This window comes from Falco biarmicus, chromosome 9, assembly GCF_023638135.1.
Source record: "Falco biarmicus isolate bFalBia1 chromosome 9, bFalBia1.pri, whole genome shotgun sequence".
NCBI lineage: Eukaryota > Metazoa > Chordata > Aves > Falconiformes > Falconidae > Falco > Falco biarmicus.
In genome coordinates this window covers 49510066-49531784 of record NC_079296.1, presented here as the reverse complement: position 1 = coordinate 49531784, position 21719 = coordinate 49510066, and the positions used below count along the sequence as shown (strand labels likewise).

The 21719-nt window shown below is 38.4% G+C and overlaps 1 protein-coding gene across 5 annotated transcripts in view; it reads left to right on the top strand.

The window, feature by feature from the left end:
• KAT6B (lysine acetyltransferase 6B) overlaps nt 1–21719 on the top strand; it is a 118313-nt gene that overhangs the window by 5826 nt on the left and 90768 nt on the right. For all 5 annotated transcript variants that reach the window (XM_056352035.1, XM_056352034.1, XM_056352033.1 and 2 more), the window contains exon 2: nt 1841–2736. In XM_056352035.1, the coding sequence (XP_056208010.1) occupies nt 2116–2736 (621 nt within the window). In that variant the 5' untranslated portion in view covers nt 1841–2115. The remainder of the gene's footprint in view (nt 1–1840; nt 2737–21719) is intronic.

Below are 21719 nucleotides of genomic sequence, written 5' to 3'. Positions count from 1 at the left end.
TAAACAATTCTGTTAGGGGAAGAATGGCTTTTGCTAGCTGGATTAAATTAAAATGTGTGTTTACAGAACAAGTTATTGTTTTATTACAAATACTTGAAACACACAGAACTGTTATCAAATATAACTTGCATGAGTACAGACGGAAGCAAGACACAGAATCCAATCTATGTAGGTCAATAGGGTTCAGTATGAGAAACAATTAAACTTTCACGCCCTGCATTTGTATCAGGAGTGTGTCTTTTCATTCTGGCAGTCAGTTGAACTTACATATTTATAAATCTGTAAGTGCTTAAGCTTCAGTCAAACCTAAAGAATGACGTATTCATAAAATGAATTGATTAATCATTTCTGCTATTTGGGTATAGAATAATTTATTTTCACCAGTAACCAGCTTCTTTTTTGTTACTAATCATCTTCTGTAGATACAATAACGTGTGAAACATGATCTGGAGTTTATATTTAAAGAGATTTTTGAGGGGGTAGAGTGAGGAGAAGGTGTGGGACCGAAAGGTTGGTTGTTTGGTTTTTTAATACTCTTCACACTTGCAGAGGAATCTTTTTAACAAGTTGAAAATAATTTAGTTTGCTGAATCAATTCAGGGGTTTTTTCCCTATTTATAATTTACTCAAGTTTTAAACATGATTCGAATGCAAGATGACTTGAATAAACATGAGGTCCAAGACTTGTGTAATCATATCTATTATTGTTAGTTACAGGCTGCTTGCCATAGCTTTATAAATGTAGTTTCAGATTAACTCAGTTTTAGGTTTTGCTGTGAAGCTGGTGAATTTTCTACTTTACAGGACAACCCATTTATTGATAACAAACACTTCCCTCTTCCAGTTTTTACTTACTTTTGTTTGAAGTGATTATACAATTCTGTTCATGTCTTCAGAAGTACTCCCTTGCATATAATGGCAGAGAAAACTAATACCTCAAACATATTTATTCATTCAGTGACTACTGTCTTAGTTTAAGCTGTGTGGCTTTTATATGGGAAGGAAGAAAAACAAATAAATACATCGTCTTGTAAAATGAACAAACTCCTAATCAGGATGTTCTTTCAGGTTTCTTAGAAAAAGTTTTTGTATCCACTGAATTTTCTATTGGAGTAATATATTCCGTAATAAGTAAAGAAAATTATTTGTTAAACTGTAGTTGCCAAAGTGTATTTTGTCAATGTGATGTCTTATATGTCTTCATGCTGACAGTGTATTTATGTGAAAATGCCTCCTGTTACTTATTTTCATTTCAGTTCTGAAGTTTGTATAAAAAATGTGTGCCTCTACTGCACGCCTTAAGAATGAGAAGTGCCTTTGTGATTCCTTCCTGTACTGTAGGGTACCTAGGTATTAATGAAGGATGTGATACTAGTAACTTGGTTCTGATATTTTGGTTTATTCATTTGGGGTTTGTTTTTGGGGTGTGTGGTTTTCAGTTTTTTGTTTTGGTTTGTGTGTGTATAATCTGTGCAGATAGTAATTTTCCTATAGTAGTGGATCTAGAAATTATTTGTAGGTCTGTTTGTTTGTTTTAGAGAACATTTTAGATCTCTGGCTGAATGGAAGTTGTCCCACAAGGCAGTAGTAGGTTAAGTTTGGGGGTGATAGATTTTAGGAAAACTAAATCCACTAAAGGGTTATGCAAAGTGGAAGTATTCTACAGTTACTTGTTTGGTGTGGGGTGGGAATTGGTGAATGTTTCATATAATCTCACAAAGATTTTTGCATACCGCAACATCTGTAGCGTGAATGTATGTCTGAATGCATTCAGTTTCTTTTTCGTACTTCAGTGTTAACTGTATTCTCTCCCTGCCTCTTCTTTTTCTCTTTTTTAAAGGTTGCAACAAACTGTCTTGTAAGGATGTACCAGTATCTTCAGAAATGAATCCTTTCTACCTTTCCATAGCGGTAAAGTAATTGGAAGTTTCAGTTGGCAGATATTTCCCTGCCTTTTTGGACTCCTCAGGATGGATATTTTTGAGATGCATCCAAGCAGTGTGTGGAGTCCTTTGGTTTATGTTTGAGGTGTGAACAACCTCTGAAAGATCTGCTAAAAGGATAAGGAGGAACCTCTATGGGTAACCCTTGGCTGGAAACAATTACTGGTCAACCATGGTAAAACTTGCCAACCCTCTTTATACGGAGTGGATTCTTGAAGCTATACAAAAAGTTAAAAAGCAAAAGCAAAGGCCTTCTGAAGAGAGAATATGTCATGCTGTTTGTGCTTCTCATGGATTAGATAAGAAGACTGTTTCAGAACAGTTGGAACTTAGTGTTCAAGATGGTTCTATTCTTAAAGTCACCAACAAAGGCCTTGCATCCTACAAGGACCCAGATAATCCTGGACGGTTTTCATCTGTTAAACCTGGCACTATTCCTAAATCTGTTAAGGGATCTAGAGGAGCTTGTAATGAGCTTCGTAATGTGGATTGGAATAAACTCTTGAGAAGAGCGATTGAAGGGCTTCAGGAACCAAACGGCTCCTCCCTGAAAAACATAGAAAAGTATTTGAGAAGTCAAAATGACCTAGCAAATATTTTCAACAATCCTGCTTTTCAGCAGAGGTTGCGCCTGGGAGCCAAACGTGCTGTGAACAATGGGAGATTACTGAAGGATGGACCTCAGTATAGAGTTAACTATGGCAGTTTGGAAAGCAAAGGAGCTCCAAAATACTCCAGCACTTTCCCAGCTTCTCTTCCACCTGTCAGCCTTCTACCCCATGAAAAAGACCAGGTAAGTCTGAAAAATGAAAGTGAATGTAGTAATGTAAAAATTATTCTTGTTTATTTATTTATCTAATGCAAAACCAGTGATTCTTCTTGTTCTTTATTTACCTGTGTAAATATGTATCAGTGAGGATGCATACCAAAGATCCATGCAGAATCTGTTCTGGTAAAGGAAGTTTACTTAGCTCCCTATGTCCCGCCACTCTGTGTTGGATAGTTTGCTCTTTGGATTTTCTGTAGATAAACAGAGCAGCAGGGAAGAGCACAGCTATATGTGCTCCTCTAGGTGTGAGATTGTTGTGTCTTGCCTGGCAGACTGATGTTGCTGAAATCTTCAGCGTGATCTTGTTGTGGCCTTTTACCTTCATTTTACGCCTGAACATACTAATTTTCTTGCAGTTTGAACACTTTTGAACATTTAAAACTGTTAGACTTATTTTTAAAGACAGTTATGTGTAGATACGTAATTTCAAACTACATTTAATAGGAACTGGAGTTAATGTAATATTCTAGGAGTACAAGTGAAGGTGTCAGACTGACAAATTGATCTAAACTGCAGAATCTTCCTCCTGTTTCAGTTTGGTTGGAGTTCCCACATGGGTTTTTTTTTTACTAGTGGGCCTTGTTTCCAGGTTAATTATTCACAGGGTTTAAGCCTTGAGGGAGAAGGGGGTGTCAATTAGTGTGTTGTTTATGAAAGGGTAGTGTCAAAGACATGTCTGTGGGCTTTCTTTGATCATTCCCCACTTAGTATGGGGAAGTGTGTTTTGAATTTTCAGTGTACTTGGGGGTGGAGGTGGGGAAGCAGGGAAGCTACCTGTTCTACTTGAATTGGGTTACTTGGAATATTTTTAAGTTGGTGGTTTGTTTTTAATCTTTTTTTTTTTTTTTTCCCCCTCCTGTTTTTTATTCAATTCCCAGTGCTAAAGTTTGGTGGCAGTTCTTTGGCATGGGATAACCCAGACAACTTTGCAATTGTTGGGTTGGCATTAATGTCTCCTACTACAAACTGCAGGATGGTTTTCAATCGCCTTTTTTCCTTCAGCTGATTGTAAGGTGCTGGAGGGTGCAGAGTAGAAAGTGCTTGTGTTAGAAATACTTAGTGAAGTCAACATGAACAGTTGTTTGTGGAACTCTTAGAGGTGATGCTACAAATGGTGGTAGCTGTAGGTTGATTTTTGTGAGCTTCTCTAAATGTAAGTTAAATATGATTGCTTTTATGCGTGGATATTTATTTCTGTCAAGTTGGACTTCTTGGGTATTTGAAAGATGCATGGAGCTTCACACTCAATCAGAATGGAATTCATAAGCGTTGCTTGCTGTGCGATTACTGCTGTAGCCGTTCACTAAAGATTTAAATACTTGTAGCAATAAAGCTGTATAAGTACTTTCAGGGATTCTTCTGTGATTCTGATACTCTAGTGACATGAATAAATTGAAGGCTGGAGGACTGAGCAACCAAAATAGTTTAGTATTGTGATGCTTCTTGTGAATTTTGTGGAAACAAAAATCTTGCTTGTTAGGCTACCTACTGGGACTGGCATCCATAGCAAGGAATGTTAGTTGGGTCACGGTACTGGAAAAGCCGTTACTGCTATACTAAAACACTGGTATAAGGATAAATCTGTCTTTTAGAAGTTAGCCAAACAAATCTGTTCTCTAGCAAGTGCTTTGGCAAGAGATAAGCTTTCATTTGGGTGCCTTAAAATTAGCAATGTGACTTGCGTGTTTTAAAAACTGTTGGACGTACACGTTTTTCCTGACGAATAGTTTTGATGTGAGGCTGGCAGATCACTAGGAGCATGTCAGGGTAGCACGCTGCTTAGTTGTGGTGCAGGTATCTGAGCAAATATATAGAGACTTGGTTTAAACATGGGATTTTTGCTGGCCTTCAAGCTGTATAGCTTTAAATAAACTTTGAGGATAGTTCTGAAAGTAACTGTACATATTGTGTCTATTATTGGGATGTGACTGCCTGTTTGTTTGAAATTAATGGTAATTCATGAAGAACAGCGACACTGAAGGAAAACTGTTAGGCTGTTTTTACTAGAAGTATTTAAGTGGCAGTGTGGGGCATGTCAAGACTTTAATACTGTATTTTATACAATAAAATGTAGCCAACTGGCATGTCACAGGAATGGCCATTCTTTGAAGGAACTGGTGTATTTTAAAGTTTCTTTGGCTGTTTATATAGCTAGCACAAGTAAGAGCTGCTTTTCTTGTTTGGGTGGATCTTTTTGTTTATTTGGAGGTTTTTTTGTTTTTAATTACTAGAAATGAAGTTCAAGTATCTCTTCTGTTGACTTTTCTTGAGGAGAAAGAACAGGAGGATGTGCAGAAATCTGTTTAGATGACTGCGGAAGTTTGAGTAATTTTGACTTTTTAATGCATAATTAACATCTCATCAAGATTAGACAGTTGAAAGATTCAGTGCATCAGAAGCGCATCAGAGCTCTCTCTTTGGCAGTCTGAACTTTCACACTTACAGTACCAAACACAGACTCTGAACATTTCTTTCCAAGTCAGTAGAAGGTGACAAGAAGAGATATAGTACTGCCAGTGTGTGTGTGTTTGTGGCTGGTTTGGTTTTGGGGTGTTTTGTGTGTGTGTTCTTAGGTGTTTTCCCTCTCCACGCCGCCGCCTTCTCCCCCACCTCCGCCAAGGCATCAGAGTGTCTAGTACACTGAGAGGGTAGCTACTATTACAGTGCAGTACCACTGAAGTTAAGTTTCACTGTCGTGGAGCCTTGGCTATGTTACAGGGGTGTTTGTTGAGTGCTTTGCGTTTGATGAAATACTTAGGTGGAACAGGGAGCTGGAAGTGCTAAATTTTCCTCTTGGTGATGATGTCACGGAGCTGTTTTTTTTGTCTTTGTGTTAACTGGGTGATCCAATGGTACTAGGTATAGTCCTCTTGTTTCATTAGATGTAGAAATAGCTGCAGTTAGTTACAGCAATATAACAAGCAAGTTACAGCTTGTGTTGCCGTGTTACCTCCTATTATCCCTAGCCCTGGAAGGAAGCATTTGTGCAAAAATGATAAGTTTCCTTCAAGTGTTATATGACTCTTCTGAATTTGGGCAAAGGTGTGTCAACTGCAAGTTACAGGAAGAGTAAGTATACAGCACAGCTGTTGAAATCTTCTCTTCCTCCACCCCTTTGCGCTCCCTAGTGTGTGGAGCTTTGCTCGTTCACTTCTGTATGAAGAGGTGCCAGCACAAGGCTCATAGGAAGGACAGATTCCATTGGAAAGTCAGTAGCTGTCATCAGCTGTACGGTGTCTAGGCCGTACATCATATAAAGCGTAGGGAGTATTATAAATTGCATTTCAAAAGGACATCTCAATTATCCTAAATATTCTGGTGATTACATTAAGGTAGATACTTACCTGATGTGTACAGGTAACTTGAAATCGAAGCACTTCAAGACATGCCTGTTCTAAAGTGTTAAATCCATGTGTTAAAGGACTAGTCTCCAGCCAGACACGGAGTTGCCTTAACAATGAAGGGGGAAACAAAAAACAGCGGTGTCCTTAAGGATGAAGGCTTGTAATCTTTTTTCTTTCCTGCAAATAAAAACCAAAACCCATATGTACAAGAAAGCAGAAAAAGAAGGAAATTTGTTGCTCAGTGGTTTGGTTTTGTGCACTTCACTATATTGCGCTGCATAGTTAGTTTTAACAATTTAACTGCTCTTATGTGTTCTTCCTTATGTTCAGTGTCTTACATAGATATCTTCTCTCTTGAGCTTCACACCTTCTCTCACCCAGCATCTTCTGAAAAGGGCTGTATGAGTCTGTTAATCAGAAAATGCAGTGTAAAAACTGGTAGCATAGGGAAGGGTGTGAACAGCAAGGAAAATCAACCTGAACATGTTGAGTGATACTTAGCTTTTTGATAAGCTTTGATACATTAAAATACGCTTCTGGAAGTGCAGCAGTAAAGTGATACTTAAAAGTTACGGTTAGTCTTTAAATGGGTGTTTAATTTGTCTTTAATGGTGTCAGTTGTAGAATGGCAATGTTGGTGATGTTTTCTGCATGCCTTGGGTGCACATGTGCACTGTGGTGTTCCTTGTTTTACTTGTCACTTGTACCAGCACTGGGAAGGTTCTGCAGTTTGGGAACTGCATGAAACCTGCTAGGTCTTAGGAGTTAGCCATGTCCTGAACACAAATGCCATGTGACTGTAAACCCAAAGAAGCAGATGTTTGTAGGCTGTAGACGGCTCTTTATTTACTTATTTTTTAAAAAGATAAATTAAAAGGATAAATCCAGCTTTAAAAGGTGATGACGCAGCGGCCATTGTCATGGCTGTGGGAATGTGTAGTGTATCTTGGTAGTTACATCTTTGCTATGTTCAGAATAATTACTACTTAAAGTGTACTTCGAAAGATGCAGTGCAAATGGATGTGATTTGATCCATGCAACATTTTCTTGGTTTTCCTGAATGCTCTCATGAACAGCTCAGCAACTGTATTAATAGTTGTTTCCATCTGATTCTTGGCATGAAAATTTTTATTAATCCCCCTTTCACTTTCAGTTTGTCTTTCTAAGCTGACTTTCATGCAAAACCAAACTTGTTTTATTAATTTTTCATACTCTGAACTCCTATCTAATTTTGTTTTCACTGGCCTACGTACATTTAGCTCTTAAAAGTGTAACTTGGCATGAGTTGAGTTTCAGTTTTCTGGTATGTAGCTTGTGCCAGTGCAGACACTGGGTGTTCCTCCTTCTGTCTTTCAGGCAAAGGGCCAATCTATAGAGAATTGCTTTTTTGGCATCCAGGCTCCTCCCCTGCTCAGTTTTTCAGCTTCCTGCCTTCCTGTGGGTAGGCAACAAGAGACTGTTGGCTGATAATTCTTTGCTTGCTCTACCTTGTTCCCTCTGGTCTCTAGACTTTCCACTGAGCAGAAACAGAGAAGTCAGGCAGAAAGGAAGTGCTACACGGTGTATCTTACTGTTTTACATGGAAGGGGATATTCATAATGCCTAATTTTGGAGCTGGCTTTATGTGGAGTCTGTGCTCCTAAGGGTGAGTCTGAGCACCGAAATGCAGTGATAGGTAAGTTTCTGTAAGTGTCTGCACTGCTACAGTTGAAGAGACTGTAGACAGGGGTATGCAGAAAGAAGAATGAAATCTAGGTTTGAGCTTTGTCAACTCATAAAATACTGTTGTCTTTAGAGACAGCTGGTGTTTTTTCCTTCATAACATCTTCATGGTGACAAAAGACTGAGGAATGTTAGCATTACTTGACAAATGGTAACTCTCTTGTTTGTGCTCCACACAATCTTTGTTCTCAAGATACCTTTATTTCCTTGGAAGGGTGACCCACATCTCTGTGTGTAGCTCTTGGCCCATGAAGTTCTGGGATCATTGCTAGATGCTGCTGTTCTGTCTCATTTCTCTGCTGTCCCTGTAGCTTCTGAAATGCTGAAAGTACCAACTCGATGTATAAGCAAACTGAGCACTTGGAAATGGATCCTATTCACAGTTGAGATACTGGAGCTTACCAGAAATTCAAGAATGACTTACACTATCTTCTGAGCATTTAAAAGTGAAGTGGAAGACTCTTGTCATCCCATATTGTGGAGAAGCAGTTCATACCATTGTAGATAGATTTATCAAGCTTTGCAGGCTTTTTTTGTATTCTATGATTCAGCATGTTAGGGTCAAACCAAGAAGCATGCTTGTAGAAGTTTTCTTGAATTGTATGGGGGGAGGAAGATTAAAAACTTCCATTTTCTGAGTTAGATTGGTTTGCTCCTTTGTAACGTGGGGCGGGGGGGAGAAGTTAAGTTCCAATTTCTGATGTCACTGACTTTGTTTCTGCAAACAGGTCATTGGTTTGCTGTTTCTTAGAGATCCATCAGGGAAGACCCTACTCATCCTTTTTTCCCCAAGCCAGATATATTGGAACACAGTTCTGCATGATGTACTTGTGATTCTTGTTTACTTCAAGGAGTAATTCCAAACACTACCCTATGAGCTATTAAATCCTAAGGCTTGCTCAAATTTGATTCTTTTGGTAGTTTCTCTTTAGAATTAATTGATGTGATGTACTGTGATGAGTCCTACATTGAAACTGACAGCAAGGAGTTAAAAGAAATTCTGTGTAGTTCCAGCAGTTATGTTTGTGTTAGTTCATCTGTGCGATTTTCTGTAAACTCTTCTGTCTTGTCTTCGAGTGATGTTTGATTCCTAAACTACAGTTAGAGGTTTTACTCTTCACGTTTTTCCTCAAAGGTTAATGGATTTTAACTAATCAGTACATGGATATCGCCTTTGTGAAGATTACTTCTAGAATATAGAAATACCAGAAGTCTGCCTTATATTTAAGGAGAGCTACCTTGCATATTTTCTCAGTGCTGTATCCTTACCTGTCTTAAGTGTCTTTCCTCTTCTATATTCAGTAATAATGATAGTCTTGACTCTTGGGTGTGTTTTTTCTGTGGCAGTTGAAATGTGGTAACAACTCGATATTGTTTCTTGTTGTTGCAGGAATTTTGTTATAAAACAAGTGATGAAAAACCTTGATAACTTGCAGTTGAGGTTGTCTGCTATTGTTTAACAGATGATTTTATTATTTATTCCCCCCCCCCCCCCCCCCCCCCCCCCCCCCAAATCAGGACAGTGAGAAAAATCCGCAGGTACAGCTCAACCATAGTTTTCCAGTTCGGTGGTTGGAAATGGCGAAAGACTATCACTTCTGAAAGAATTTCAAGTTGGCATTGAGAAAAGAATGACTCAATTGGTGTAAAAGTTGTCTTTAAAACTTTGCATTCATTTATGGTCCTATTAGCTACTTCTTTCAATGGGCAACTCTCTTCCCTGTATTCAGGACTATATTTGCCTGGGCATAAGGACAGTCCCGTAGTTCCTATGACTGTGAGGACCTGTTTCACATCAGGACTGTAGGCCTGGAACCAAATGCAGGAAGTTGCTGTAGTGTGCTGGAAGAACACTATTAGGGCTCAGATTGTGGCTGTAGAATTCTGAGGATGACTCGCATCAAGTGCCACTTAAATCAGGCACCACTTAGCTGACAGATCCATTGCTGTCCTTTGTGGTTACCTGATAAGAGACAAACCAAGTCCCAAAATAGTATGATTTCCTTTGGTTGCAAAATTACTTGTGTGTGTGTGTTGTTTTTCCCTGTCTGCTTAGATCCCCCCTCATTGGGGGAAATTATAACTGGTGTCACTTAGGTTTTTCCATGTTGCTTGTGGTTTTTTTTTTTTCTCTTCAGATTCTTGCAGAAGAGCTTAAAATCTGAAATTTGCAGGCACAGGCAGCCTTCTTACGATACAAATGGTGTGAACTGTTAAAAGAAATGTCTGTGTAGGCAACTCGAGAGCTGCTGCATTTAGTTCTAGGTTTGTGCAGATTGTGACTTCAGGTTGCATGGTAGAGATGTTATATAAGGGAAGAGTCCTTGTGGGGAGGGAAACTGCAGGGTTGTAAATTGTCAGCTCCTGTGTCTTGTCTCTGCAGTGACAGATAGCCATGCACAGGGATTTCTGTTTTCTGAAGTGTTTGGCAGTAGAAGGGACAGTGTCCTATTTATTTCTGTAGTGGTTGTGGTGGTACAGCCCATCAGTTACTAGCTAATGCAGTGCTAGGTGGAGTAGGCTTGAGACCTCAGTTTTTAATTACAAGCAGGACTCTGGCACAGGAGAAAAGCTGTGGATGATCTCAGCAAAGTTGTCTGGGAGGCACAGCTGATGTTTCCTCATCCAGGAAGAATCCTTAGTAGAAGTGGGGGCTAGCATAAGGTGTGATAAGTTTGCCACACATTTTCCACATGCTCTCCAGCATTTCATTTTATCACCTCTGGTGTTTTGAAGTTGGCTTCAGTTTCACAGCTCTTTTTCACCATTTAAAAAAAAATAAATTACTGACTAGCTTTAGGAATTAATTTTGATGTAATGTCCATGTATCCTTGGCAACATTAACTAGCAGTGTTTGCATTTGGCTCAATAAGAGACAAATGTCAGTGGCACCTGTGTTTTAGACATTGAGTACACATAGTTCTTAACTAACGAATAAGTAGTTACAAGAAAGGAGTAGTCAAAGTTATAATAAATGTGTAAAATGATTTTTTTTTTTTTTTTGTCTCTGCATGGGACTGCTGTAGTAAAGGAGCTCTTTCAGCACTCTCTATTGGGTGATTATAGTGAAAATAGGGACTGCTATTTCTCAGGTGGCAAAAGGATGAGAGCTAACTGACACAAATTGCAGCAAGGGAAATTACAGATCAGGGGTCCTCAAACTACGGCCCCCAGGCTGGATACGGCCCCCCAGGGTCCTCAATCCGGCCCCCGGTATTTACAGACACCCCCACCCCCCGCCGGGGGTTTGGGGGGGAAACCAAGCAGCCACAGATGGCTGCCTGCCACTTAATCAGCGCACCGGCCCCCTGGTTAAAAAGTTTGAGGACCCCTGTTCCAGATAGATGAAGGAGAAAATCCTTTATAGTGAGGATGGAGAGACATGGAACAGGGGCTTGAAGTGGCTGTGAAATCTCCATCCTCAGAGGTGGTCAGAGCTTGACTGGGCCAGGTCCTGAACAACCTGAGGGAAAGTCTGAGTCTGGTCTTGCTTTCAGTGGTAGGTCAGGGTACATGCTGCAGAGGTCTCAGCCCACCTAGAGTATTCTATTTAAACACGAAGGTTTGTCTGCTTCTTCTAATAGTTGGCCAGTAAAACAGAAAGTATAGGTTTTTTATGCAAGACACTAAAGGCAAAGACTTGCAGATAGCTGCATCAAATAATGTAAGCTAAAGGAGTTTTAAGAGGGATGGAAGCTTTAACTGAGGAAACCATTGCTGGAAAAATCAGTGTGGTTTATTTTTGGGTTTTGTTGTTAAAGTTTCTTTCATAAGTGCATTTTGTGTGTGTTGCTGTAAAAATAGTGAGCATCCTGGTTTCTGCTTTCTTGGGACTCCCTGAAATCTGGAAAAAATAAGAACTTAGTCACTGGACTATTAGATTGATATACCAGACCCAGAAGACTGGGTCTGAAGCTTGCTAGGCTGCATTTAAGTTTCACCATTATGTTGCGTGGATACCTTACCTGCTAAAGCTTGGGGAACTGTTGTCCTTAATATTCATCTGTAAAAACGTGAGTAAGGCCTATGTTGCAAGTGCTGTGGAATTCTCTGAAGTGCTTAGGACTGGTGGATAACGGGGAGTAGTTAACAAGGGGTTTATACAAAAATACGGTTAAAAGGTGATGAAAAAGGCAGTGTTTGAGCCTAAATTTCTTGGGACCAAAGTAACCTCTGTTACAGTCACTGAACTTAATAGTAGTTAGTTAAGAAGTTCTATGCTTATAAAGGCTGCTGTATCTCTCCTTTCTGTTCCAAATTTAAAAGATACTCAGCTTTCATTTTCTGCTTCTTCTCTTTTGTCCTCTGAACACTTAATATACCTGCTGTAGAAGTCAGGCTAACAAGAATGTGTTACTGGTAGAGGAAAAGGACAGTGTACTGACTTCTGCGAGTAAGTATTTGGTCATTAGTCAGTTTAGAAATCTTTACATGGGGGACTATGTAATAAACAATGGGGTTATATGTAAACATGGTATTTTCTGATCTGAATATTCTTGCTCTGCCTTGAACTGGCCAGCTCTCTTCTTTTTATGCATTTTTGGAAAGTGAATGTCACTGAAAACTTAAAGCTGTTTTACATATTAATGTTGCTTTAATATTGGAAAAATGTACAGCAAACCCAATTTCTATTTATTTTGACATGTTTGGCACACATTCTGCTGATTTAGCAAAGCAAGCTTTTATTCAGATGTTGCAGATGTTTTCTGAAGGTCAAAAAATTAGAGATAAATCAATAAAGAAATTACTAGAGAAAACTACTCACAGGGTAGACTGTCAGGTTAGGTACATGCATACAGAATCGTCTGTTACTGTATTTGTGTATGCGTATGTTTAACTACATGGAAAAAGTATCGGAGCTCACACTGTCAAATTCCTCTTGTTGAGTTCCCTGACATGCTTGACTGCCATACTCTTGAGGAAGGAAATTATTGGTACTTATGTCTTTTAATGGTTCTGGGTGTTCTTGAAACAAATTTTCAACTACTACATTTGTAAAGGTGACAGGTGCCATTATAGTCGAGCAATTCCTACTCATTACATCTATGCCTTTAACTTTACTCTCTTGTGATTAAAAGTTGAAGATATTTTACCCTGGATAAAAATTGTAATGCAGTAGCTGTTTAATAAATAAAAGTCCTGGCTTTAGCTAGTCCTTCTGCTTCATATTCATTGAAATCTATTGAAGAACTAGGAATCTGAAAACATGAGTTCTGTTGTGGGCTTTGCCATTTGGCATTTATGTGGCAATGGGCAGTTTTCACTTTAAGCATTTGTGCATGGTGTTTAAAAACCAGTGAGTAGCTGCTCATCTTGCAAGCATATTTTCAGCTTTTCAGTAGTTTCAGAAGTTTTTTCTGATCTGAACGTGAGATGAATGATGGTAGGAGTCTTTTATTTTGAATAATAAGCCACTAGAGGAATCTCCCCCTATACCACTCTAAATTCAAGATGGTACCTCAATTCTGTCTGTGAAATTGAGCACATAAATGTGGCTGCTATTTAACCCAGGATTGACAGGTTTTGATTTATGCCTCCTAGAAGATACTAGACATGGGAGAAGGGTGTACTGGAATTTGTTTGGTACCTCTTTCTCATAGATATCTTTGCCTTCTTTGGAAATGTTTTCAACAGGTTCGTGAGGCACTTTCAGCCTGTATGGAAAAGGTTTTGATAATTTTCAAAGTCAGACTAGAAAAGAAATAGATTTTTTTTTTTAATGTTAATAAAACTGCTGGAGTTGACTTTAATTGAGAAAATGACTTTGACAGCTGGCAGCTCTGCTCTGCCCAAGGAGAGGAAAAAAAGAAAAAAAAAAAAAGGTGGATGTCCAGGCTTTACTGTGTGAACATGCCATATTCAGTTTTCTGTATGTAGTTCTAAAAACTGCCCATAGTCTGCTAACATAAAATCTAATTATTTATGTTGCTGCTTTGACAATATTGTGTTTGGATACAGTTTGAAGAGACCTCTGAAAGATTTGGTTTCTAGGGAAGAGCTACTACTACAGCTGAGGACAAGCTTTTTCCCCTTTCCTGACTTCTGTCTTGTTGTAAAATTCTGTTTTGCTTCATATTTTGCTATTGCAAGTCAGTTTTGCTAAAACAAGTTAATTTCTAGTTTTCTATAGACATTTTATATGGAATTTAATTGTAAAGCTTGATGCCTTAAAATTTTTTATTTTAACATAAGAGTCGGTTAAGACATTAAAATTTTGGTGTTATTAATTGGAAGAGAGAACAGAAGCAACTCTCACCCCTTTGTAGCAGGGAAGGGAATCCTAAAATAGTTTAGGTAGCTAAAGTGGTTTTAAATTTTAATCTCTTATTTTGCTTTTCCTCTCAAAAATACTTTGTTTTTAGCAGACTTGTGCCCTACCTTTCAATTTATGACGACAGCCTTAATAGCAATTTTTTCCCTCTCCCCACAACATATGTATTTTGTTTACTTCACTGTTAACTGATACATTGCAAGGCCAGCAGCTTTAAGGTTAGCTTTTGTCTTTTATGTGCACAGCTATAATGGCTCCCATTGTTACTGCTTTCTTAAGCCATGACAACTGGACTTTTTTATTTTCTTTTTTTTTTTTAAGTATGTATTTAATAGATTTTGCTAATTAGAGTAGACATCTGTTTGGAGATCAGTAGCAATCAAAATCATTTTTGAAGAAGAAATTGTTGGCTCATGATGCATCTGAAATATTTCTGGAAGTTCAGCTTCTTTTTAGCTGTTGCTAAGAGAGAAATTTTCATTGACATGAGGGATGTGAGGACAAGTCAGCATGCTACCAGTTGTTTTATAGGCAGTTAGCTCTGCCGCCTTGCAGATGGTTGGAAAACTCTTGGTAGTGGGTAAATGTGTGCTGATTATCTCATTGAATTAAGGTAACCTTTTGTAGTTCATTGAATTCTGCAGACCAGGCACTGAGCAGCTGCTTGACTGTTGAATTCTGGATTTAGTGAATACAAAGATTATGCTAAAGGGTATTTAGTCATGTTCCAGGTACTGAGCGTTGGACCACTGCAAGAAATTTTTTATTTAATACTACCATTGGTGTGTTAGTAATCAGGGCAATCCAGTGAGACAGTATCTTCAACGTTTTGACTAAACTATATTCTCCAACTTTGTTGCCACCACGTGCTGATTGATATTTTAAAACTTTGGAAGTAGGTTGCAAAGAACTGTTTTTTCCTCCCTCCTACTTCACTCCCTCCTACCTTTCTTGAAGTGGTGCAAAGGGAGGTAACTCTTGTTTCTGCCTGCTTTTTATATTAGTTTTGGGTTGTGTTTTGTTACGGTGTGGTGGAGTGTTTTTGGTGTGTCTCCCCCCACCCTGGCAAGTCTGACTTAATAAGAACTCATGTGGCAAATATCACTTAAAACTAGTTCATAGTTTATTGATGAGACATGCCTCAAAAAGTTCAAGCAATCTGATGGTTGTAAAGTTCATAAATACATCTGTTAATCTATGTTTGGTTTACACTTGTGAGTGTGCAACTCATCTGTTGGGGGGTGGGTGGCTGTGTATAAACACCTAGTTAAAACTTGTTTGTGAACTTGTTTCCCTGCCCTTTTGAAAACAAATTAGTAGGCAGAATTAGGGTTTTAATTAGTTTGCTTTTATTAAAGACTGTTTTGAGGATTAAAGCGAAATACTTAGGTTTTGGAACAATTTTGGAAAGGGATTGAGGAAGGAATTGAAGCATTCCCCAGGTTAAGCTTTAATTATATGGACTGCAGAAGGAGAAAACACTTCTGTAGGCAGTGTTTACAGACTTTGGGGTGGGGGAAACAGTTAAGGCCTTCAGATCTGTATAGTTTTGTCCAAGATAATTCTGTTTTGTAAGTATCCAAAAAGTGGGTGTGGTTTTTTTGAGAATAATTCTATTGCTTTGGAAATACAGTGGTTAAAATATAACAAGAATAAGGTATTGTTATAGCAGCTGTACCTAAGGGGGTATACTTATAAACTGCGCTGTACAGAAGGGGGTAATACACTCTGTTCTGTTACTCTGTAGTAATGGATTGAGGACTTAAAGGGTTTGCTGGAGAGCTGCTTTCTCAAGGCACTGTGGCCCTGTCAGCAAGTTTTAGAAATAACTCTGAAGTAGCTGTGTGTGGTGCTTACAGTACCTCTTTTCCAGGGTAAGAGGTAAAGAGGAGAGGGCTCAGAGTTTTAGGGTCTGTGTTTAAGGGTCACGGTCTAATGTACCTTAGAGGAGAAGATGTTTCTAGTATTCAGTTGACGTTCATCTTCCCTGAGCTGCATCATTCTTTGACTTCATTCTTGAAAGCATGGTCGTTTTTTTCTATGAAGTATGTAATGCTTTAATGGGTTCTTAAGCTTCCCCTCAACCCAGATCATACATGCTGATTTGACTTCTGCCAATAAATAGTTGCCCATCTTCCATGCAGTTTCTAGGGGTGTTGTTGGGCTGTTTCTGTTGAAACTACTTTGTTCAAAAACTAGAAAGTCTTATTTTGATGCCAGGATTACAATGAAAAAGCTGACTAAAAAATCAGTATTTGAAATACGGAATTCAGAAATGAATCTTTTTTTAGGCTGAATGATTTATATTTGTTAAATAAAACTGTAATAAGATGGGCATATGATAATCTGAAGAAATCTTTGCAGGAAGCCTGGGAGCTGAAATGTTTTCCCTGCTGTAAAAATGCCACAGTCATAGGATATCTCTTGGGAATTACAGAAAAAAGGAAGCGGCTTCATATTGGTTTGATTACCCCCAATATATGTTTGCCCTTATAATCAAATTGGTTTCCATTTCTGAATACATTGTTAACGCTTAGAAGGAATATATTCCATCATCAATGCTTGAGATAGCTTCTCAGACTGAGGAAGTCGCTCTTCTCTTGTACATAATGGAATTCTTTATAGATCCTTCCCCATCCCACCCCCTTCTAGTTTACTGAAATCTTGCCATCTAATTCCAGTACATTTCCAAGAATTCCCCTCCATTTCTGTTAAGTATCTGACAGGCTTCTTTTGTGACCTCGTTCATGTTATGGAAGTTAATCATGTTCATAGGGTATAAAAATCTGAGGTACGGTCATAGAGAAATAGCTTTAAAAAGTGGTCTGCTTAGCATCTATCTGATTTGTCCCAATGTTAGAACTAACTATTGCTTAATAGTATATGTGAAAATCAAGCCGTTCATTTGTTAGCAACCTTTCCTAGAATATAGTGGGTGACTAGGGTGGATTGATTAGTAATGGCTTCTTCAGGCAAACCAGACCAAAATATAATAGCTCCTGCAGTGGTATCTTTTAGTTGTGAGGGAGTGTGGCCTCTTTGGGGGCAAGGATGAAGATGTGCAGGCTGCGTGATAGCTTCAAAAGTACCAGCTTCTAGTATCGGAGCTCAAAATGACAGCTTATGGCGCAGCCTTGGGTACAGCACTGTTGTTTCTTGCTGGTGCTATAATGTGGCCAAAAATAGAACAGATAAGTATTGGGCAAACCTGTGTTAGAATTTAGGAAGTTTTTACTTGGTTGTGTAATCTAGCGGTCACGTTCACCTCCGGTCTTTTTCAGTCTTGTAGTAAAGGATACTTTGGAGTAGTAGGCAGCTTTTTAACGAAGTATTGAAAAATGCTGCAGTTGGAGAAAGAAACCGACTTTAATATTAAATTTGAAAAGTTTACTTGGAAGGAGTTTCACCAGGAGGAGGTATTACAGGGAGTATTGCATATTACCTTGTTAGATCACTCTTTATTGAAAACAGGCTGTTAGACTATAAAGCCAGTAAGAGAGGGTAATTAAATTCTTAATTGTGGCTGATACTAGCTGAGGTACAAGGACATATGTTTTGGTACAAGCAAAACAGCAACAGGGAAGCACGACTTGGAACTGCATTGCAAACTAAGACAGCAGCTATTGCTTTTAAAGGGCTATATTAATCTGTCATTCTTCTGTAGCCTGTTAAGATGTTGACTTTTACATAGAAGTAAAAATACCAGTTTTGCTTTTTTAAAGTAGTATTACGAGAAAGTAATGTTTGTGGTTTATTTGCCCTTTTAACTCATTTGTATTCACAAAATGGTAATATTTAGTCAACAAAAATATTTTTCATAGTAGATCTACTGAATTCCATCACAGGTCTATTTGATACAGTTTATGCTTGCTGTCAGCACCTGTTCCTTCCATTGCTATTACCGCAGAAGACAGGTTTGGTATTTATGCTGTATGCCTGGCTTTCTGTTTCCTAGGTGCAGGATGCCAAGTATTTTTGAGGCTTTTCTGAGAGCAGCACAATCTAGAACAGATAACCCACTTAGTGAAAACAATAGCAAAATGTAGGGGGGCATTTTGGTTTATTCTTTAAAACATGCTTTTTATGTTGACTTAGAAGGGCCTTGAAGACTTTTTTGGGGATTGTTGTTTAGCCTCATCAGTGTAGAGCTTGAGGGAAAAGCTATAGTAAATACTTGATTAGCAGGTTCCATGGAAGTACTAAGAAGCATCCTGTTACGAAAGTGGGAGGCAGTAATGTATAATCTATATAAATCTGTTCACACTCCATACAGTTTAGCTAAATTCTCAGGGTTCTTTTGCCCAAATTACCAGTTTGTATTCAGACTCCATACTTCTGAGGTGCTATGAGCATCAGTGAAAATAGTATAATGTGGGGGGTTTTGTTACTTTTGAGTCACTTTGAATGCTTCTCCTGAATGCTAATTAGGAAGTCACTAATACAAATAGCATAAGTGATAGACGAGGCCCAGATACTGTGTCAAGACGGACAGATTTCATTCTTTTTCTTCTAAATTTGTGGCTACTTCAGAAACTTCAAGCTGAGCAGTGTTCATTTCTTCATGCAGCTGTTTCTGAACTTTGCCCATGAGGGGACCTTAACTGATAAGATCTTAGCATGGGTTTTGTGGTTTCACTGCTCATAATTAGGGGAAGGAAAAAGCCAACTATGATGTGAGTTTACCATTGTGGTATAGGACACACTATAGTTCATGCTGTTTCCTGTCATGTCATAATCTTTATTAGGTTCTTTTATGGAGTTAAATATTTTAATATTTAGCTTAATAATTTTGGGAAATGGGAAACATACGTGGTAAGTGTTGGACTGTACATCTGCTGAAGGAGGAAAAAAATATTTTTCTCGCCTTTCTATTTCATCAAGACTATCTTCTCCCACCCACCTACCTGCCTGCCACTGTCAGTTTACACAGCTTAGGGGGGGAAAAAAAAAAGCTGGCCTGAGGCCCTGACTACAATGTATGTATTTCTTGTCTAGAGTAGAACTGACTAGAAAATGCAGGCTCAAGGCAGTGCTTAAGTTTCCAAAGCTTTGGGAAGGGACTGATGAGTCTTGTCTATGGTATTTTGTGCTGCGGGGTCTGCAGCAGTAGTATCACAGGTGAAACTTTAGAATAGGGTTATCTTGTGTTATTTTATATTATGTTATATTAATCCAGTTATTACTGGATTAAATTGTGACTAAGTTAAATAGTTAATCCATTATAGTAGAATCAAAAGGCCAGATGGATGCAGTGAAGATACCGGGTGGGTGTGTGTGTTTGTGGTTTTTTGGGGTATTTGTTAAGGGCCTAATGCTTTATTATTCTGATTTAAGAGAGAAGATTCTGTCTTGAGAGGTGTCAAGCAAGTATTTTGTTTGAGGATGCAAAGGTTTTTGCCTAGAGTATAGCAGAGAGCTGATCTGCCAGCAAATAAAAAAGATGGAATTTTGTTAATAGAACATTACTCAGAATTGAGTAGCCTGATCTGTCCTGCAGAAGCACTTCTGTAGAACTGTAGTTTTTTCTGTTTAACGTCTGAAATTATTTACTTGATTTAAGAAGATCCTAACTCATTTCCAGAATGTAACAAGTTATAAAGTAATATCTCTTTATAGAGTACCAAGCTGTTATCGTCAGCTTTATCCATATATAATCCTAACTAATGAATGCTGGTTAAATACTTGGAATTCATTTTGTGGTCACTGATTACAGGCATCTGAAGACTAGCCTCCCTAGCTGCTGTATCCATGTCTGAAGATTGAATTTCTCTTCAGGTTGTCTTGTTTGAATCTCTGTCTTGAAAAAAAGACCCCAAATCTCTTTAGTGGAGTGCTAAAAACTTCCTGGTTTGTGCCTAATGTTCTACCACAAAGGTAATTTTCTTTCTCAAATTAGACCATGCTGCAACTGTAATGCCATATAATAAAAATACTGTTCTTCTGAGACTTTGCTGCAGGTTTGCTTTTTTTGTTGGTTTTTTGTTTTGTTTTAGGAGATTAACACAAATGTGTCATAATTAATACATCAATAAATGATAAAATCATTTATGTTCAATGATGAAACATTGGGCCAGAAGAAAAAGGTGCTTGGCTACAGAGCTCAGTTATATCATGTGGCCATGCTGTAGAACTGGGTGAGGTGTTTGCCTTGATTTTGAAGACTTGCCAAATTTGTTCAGTACAGATTTTTATGTGCAAGATCCGTAGTGACTTTTAAGTATCGCCATTCTTTTATGGGGTGAAAACCCAAAGTATCTTTAATGGTGTAAAACAGGAATGCCAATCAAAACTTAAGTGTGGTGTACAGGTTTTGAGGTGGAATCTTCCCTCCTCTCTTTTTTTCCTTTCCCCATGGATTATATAGCTTAATTTGAATGATGCTTCAGACAACGCAACCGTACCAGCAGATGCTAGAGACACCTTTTCATCTGCCATCAGTACTGATGGGCACCTACCTGTGAAAATTTCTGGAGACATTTGTCTAGAGTGTTATCCTTTCTAAAATATGTCCTCTCTGGAGGAAAATGTCCTAAATGCTGTTAGGTTTTTCTGTGCTGGCTGTGAGGGTTGACAAGTGACACGTGTTGAAAGTGCAGCAACTAAAAGGCAGAGTCTTTTGCTTCCTAACAGGAGGAAGCTTTGTTGCTTTTTGTTTGTGGTGGGTTTTTTTTGGGGGGTGGTGGTTGGGTTTTTTTGCTGTTGTCATTGTTCCTAGTAATACAAAATAAAATACTTCAGATTATCTGAAATTCTAAGCAGTCATGGAAATGTGTTATGAAAACAGTACTAACAAAACCTTAAAAGTATGCAAGAAAAAGCTGTATTATGCAGTTAGCCAGTGTTGTCCTTCAAATTACAGGTAAGATGCAGAGAAACCACAAATGGAGTGTTGTTTACTTTTCATGCAAAAAATAAGGGAGGGGTGGGGAGGTGGATACTACCTTCATATGAAAGTTTGTCTGCTGTGTGTATGCATGATAGTATACAAACTTAGATTTCAAAAAGATGCTTTCCTTGTTGCTTTGTTAGGGATGAAGGGTACTGTACAGTGCAGTTGCAGGCTGTTGAGTCCTGTCTTTTCTACTACTGCTTTCTCCTTTGATTCATTGAAGACCATTCTGTGACATTTGTTGAGGGCTAATAAGAAAGGGCTTCTTGGCTTTCAGACCTTTTATGCTAAACAAGATATGGGTATTTTTTCAGGTCTTCTGCAAAATCTTTCTCTCCGAGACCAAGAAGTAGATAAAAAATTAGATAAAAAATGTTAGGATTTCTCATGGCTATTTCAAATGAAATACTTACTGAATTGTCCATTGTCTTCCATGCCTATGCTTACAGGGGTTGCCATTTCCAGCTGTTTGGCTAGAAGAAATTCTAAGAACGTGAATTCCAGTTTTTTGCAGAAGGATTTAGGAGGATTTAGCATGTTGGTCGCTAACTGAGATTTGAGTCAGCTAGGACAAGTATCTGGATGGCGTGGCTGGACATGCCAAATTTCTATTTGCATGTCTCTTTCACTGCTGTAATCAGAAGTAAACATATTAATTTCTAGTATAGGAGGTAAGTGAATCTTGCGCTGCTTTTCAGTCTCATAAGTAATGAGTCTAATC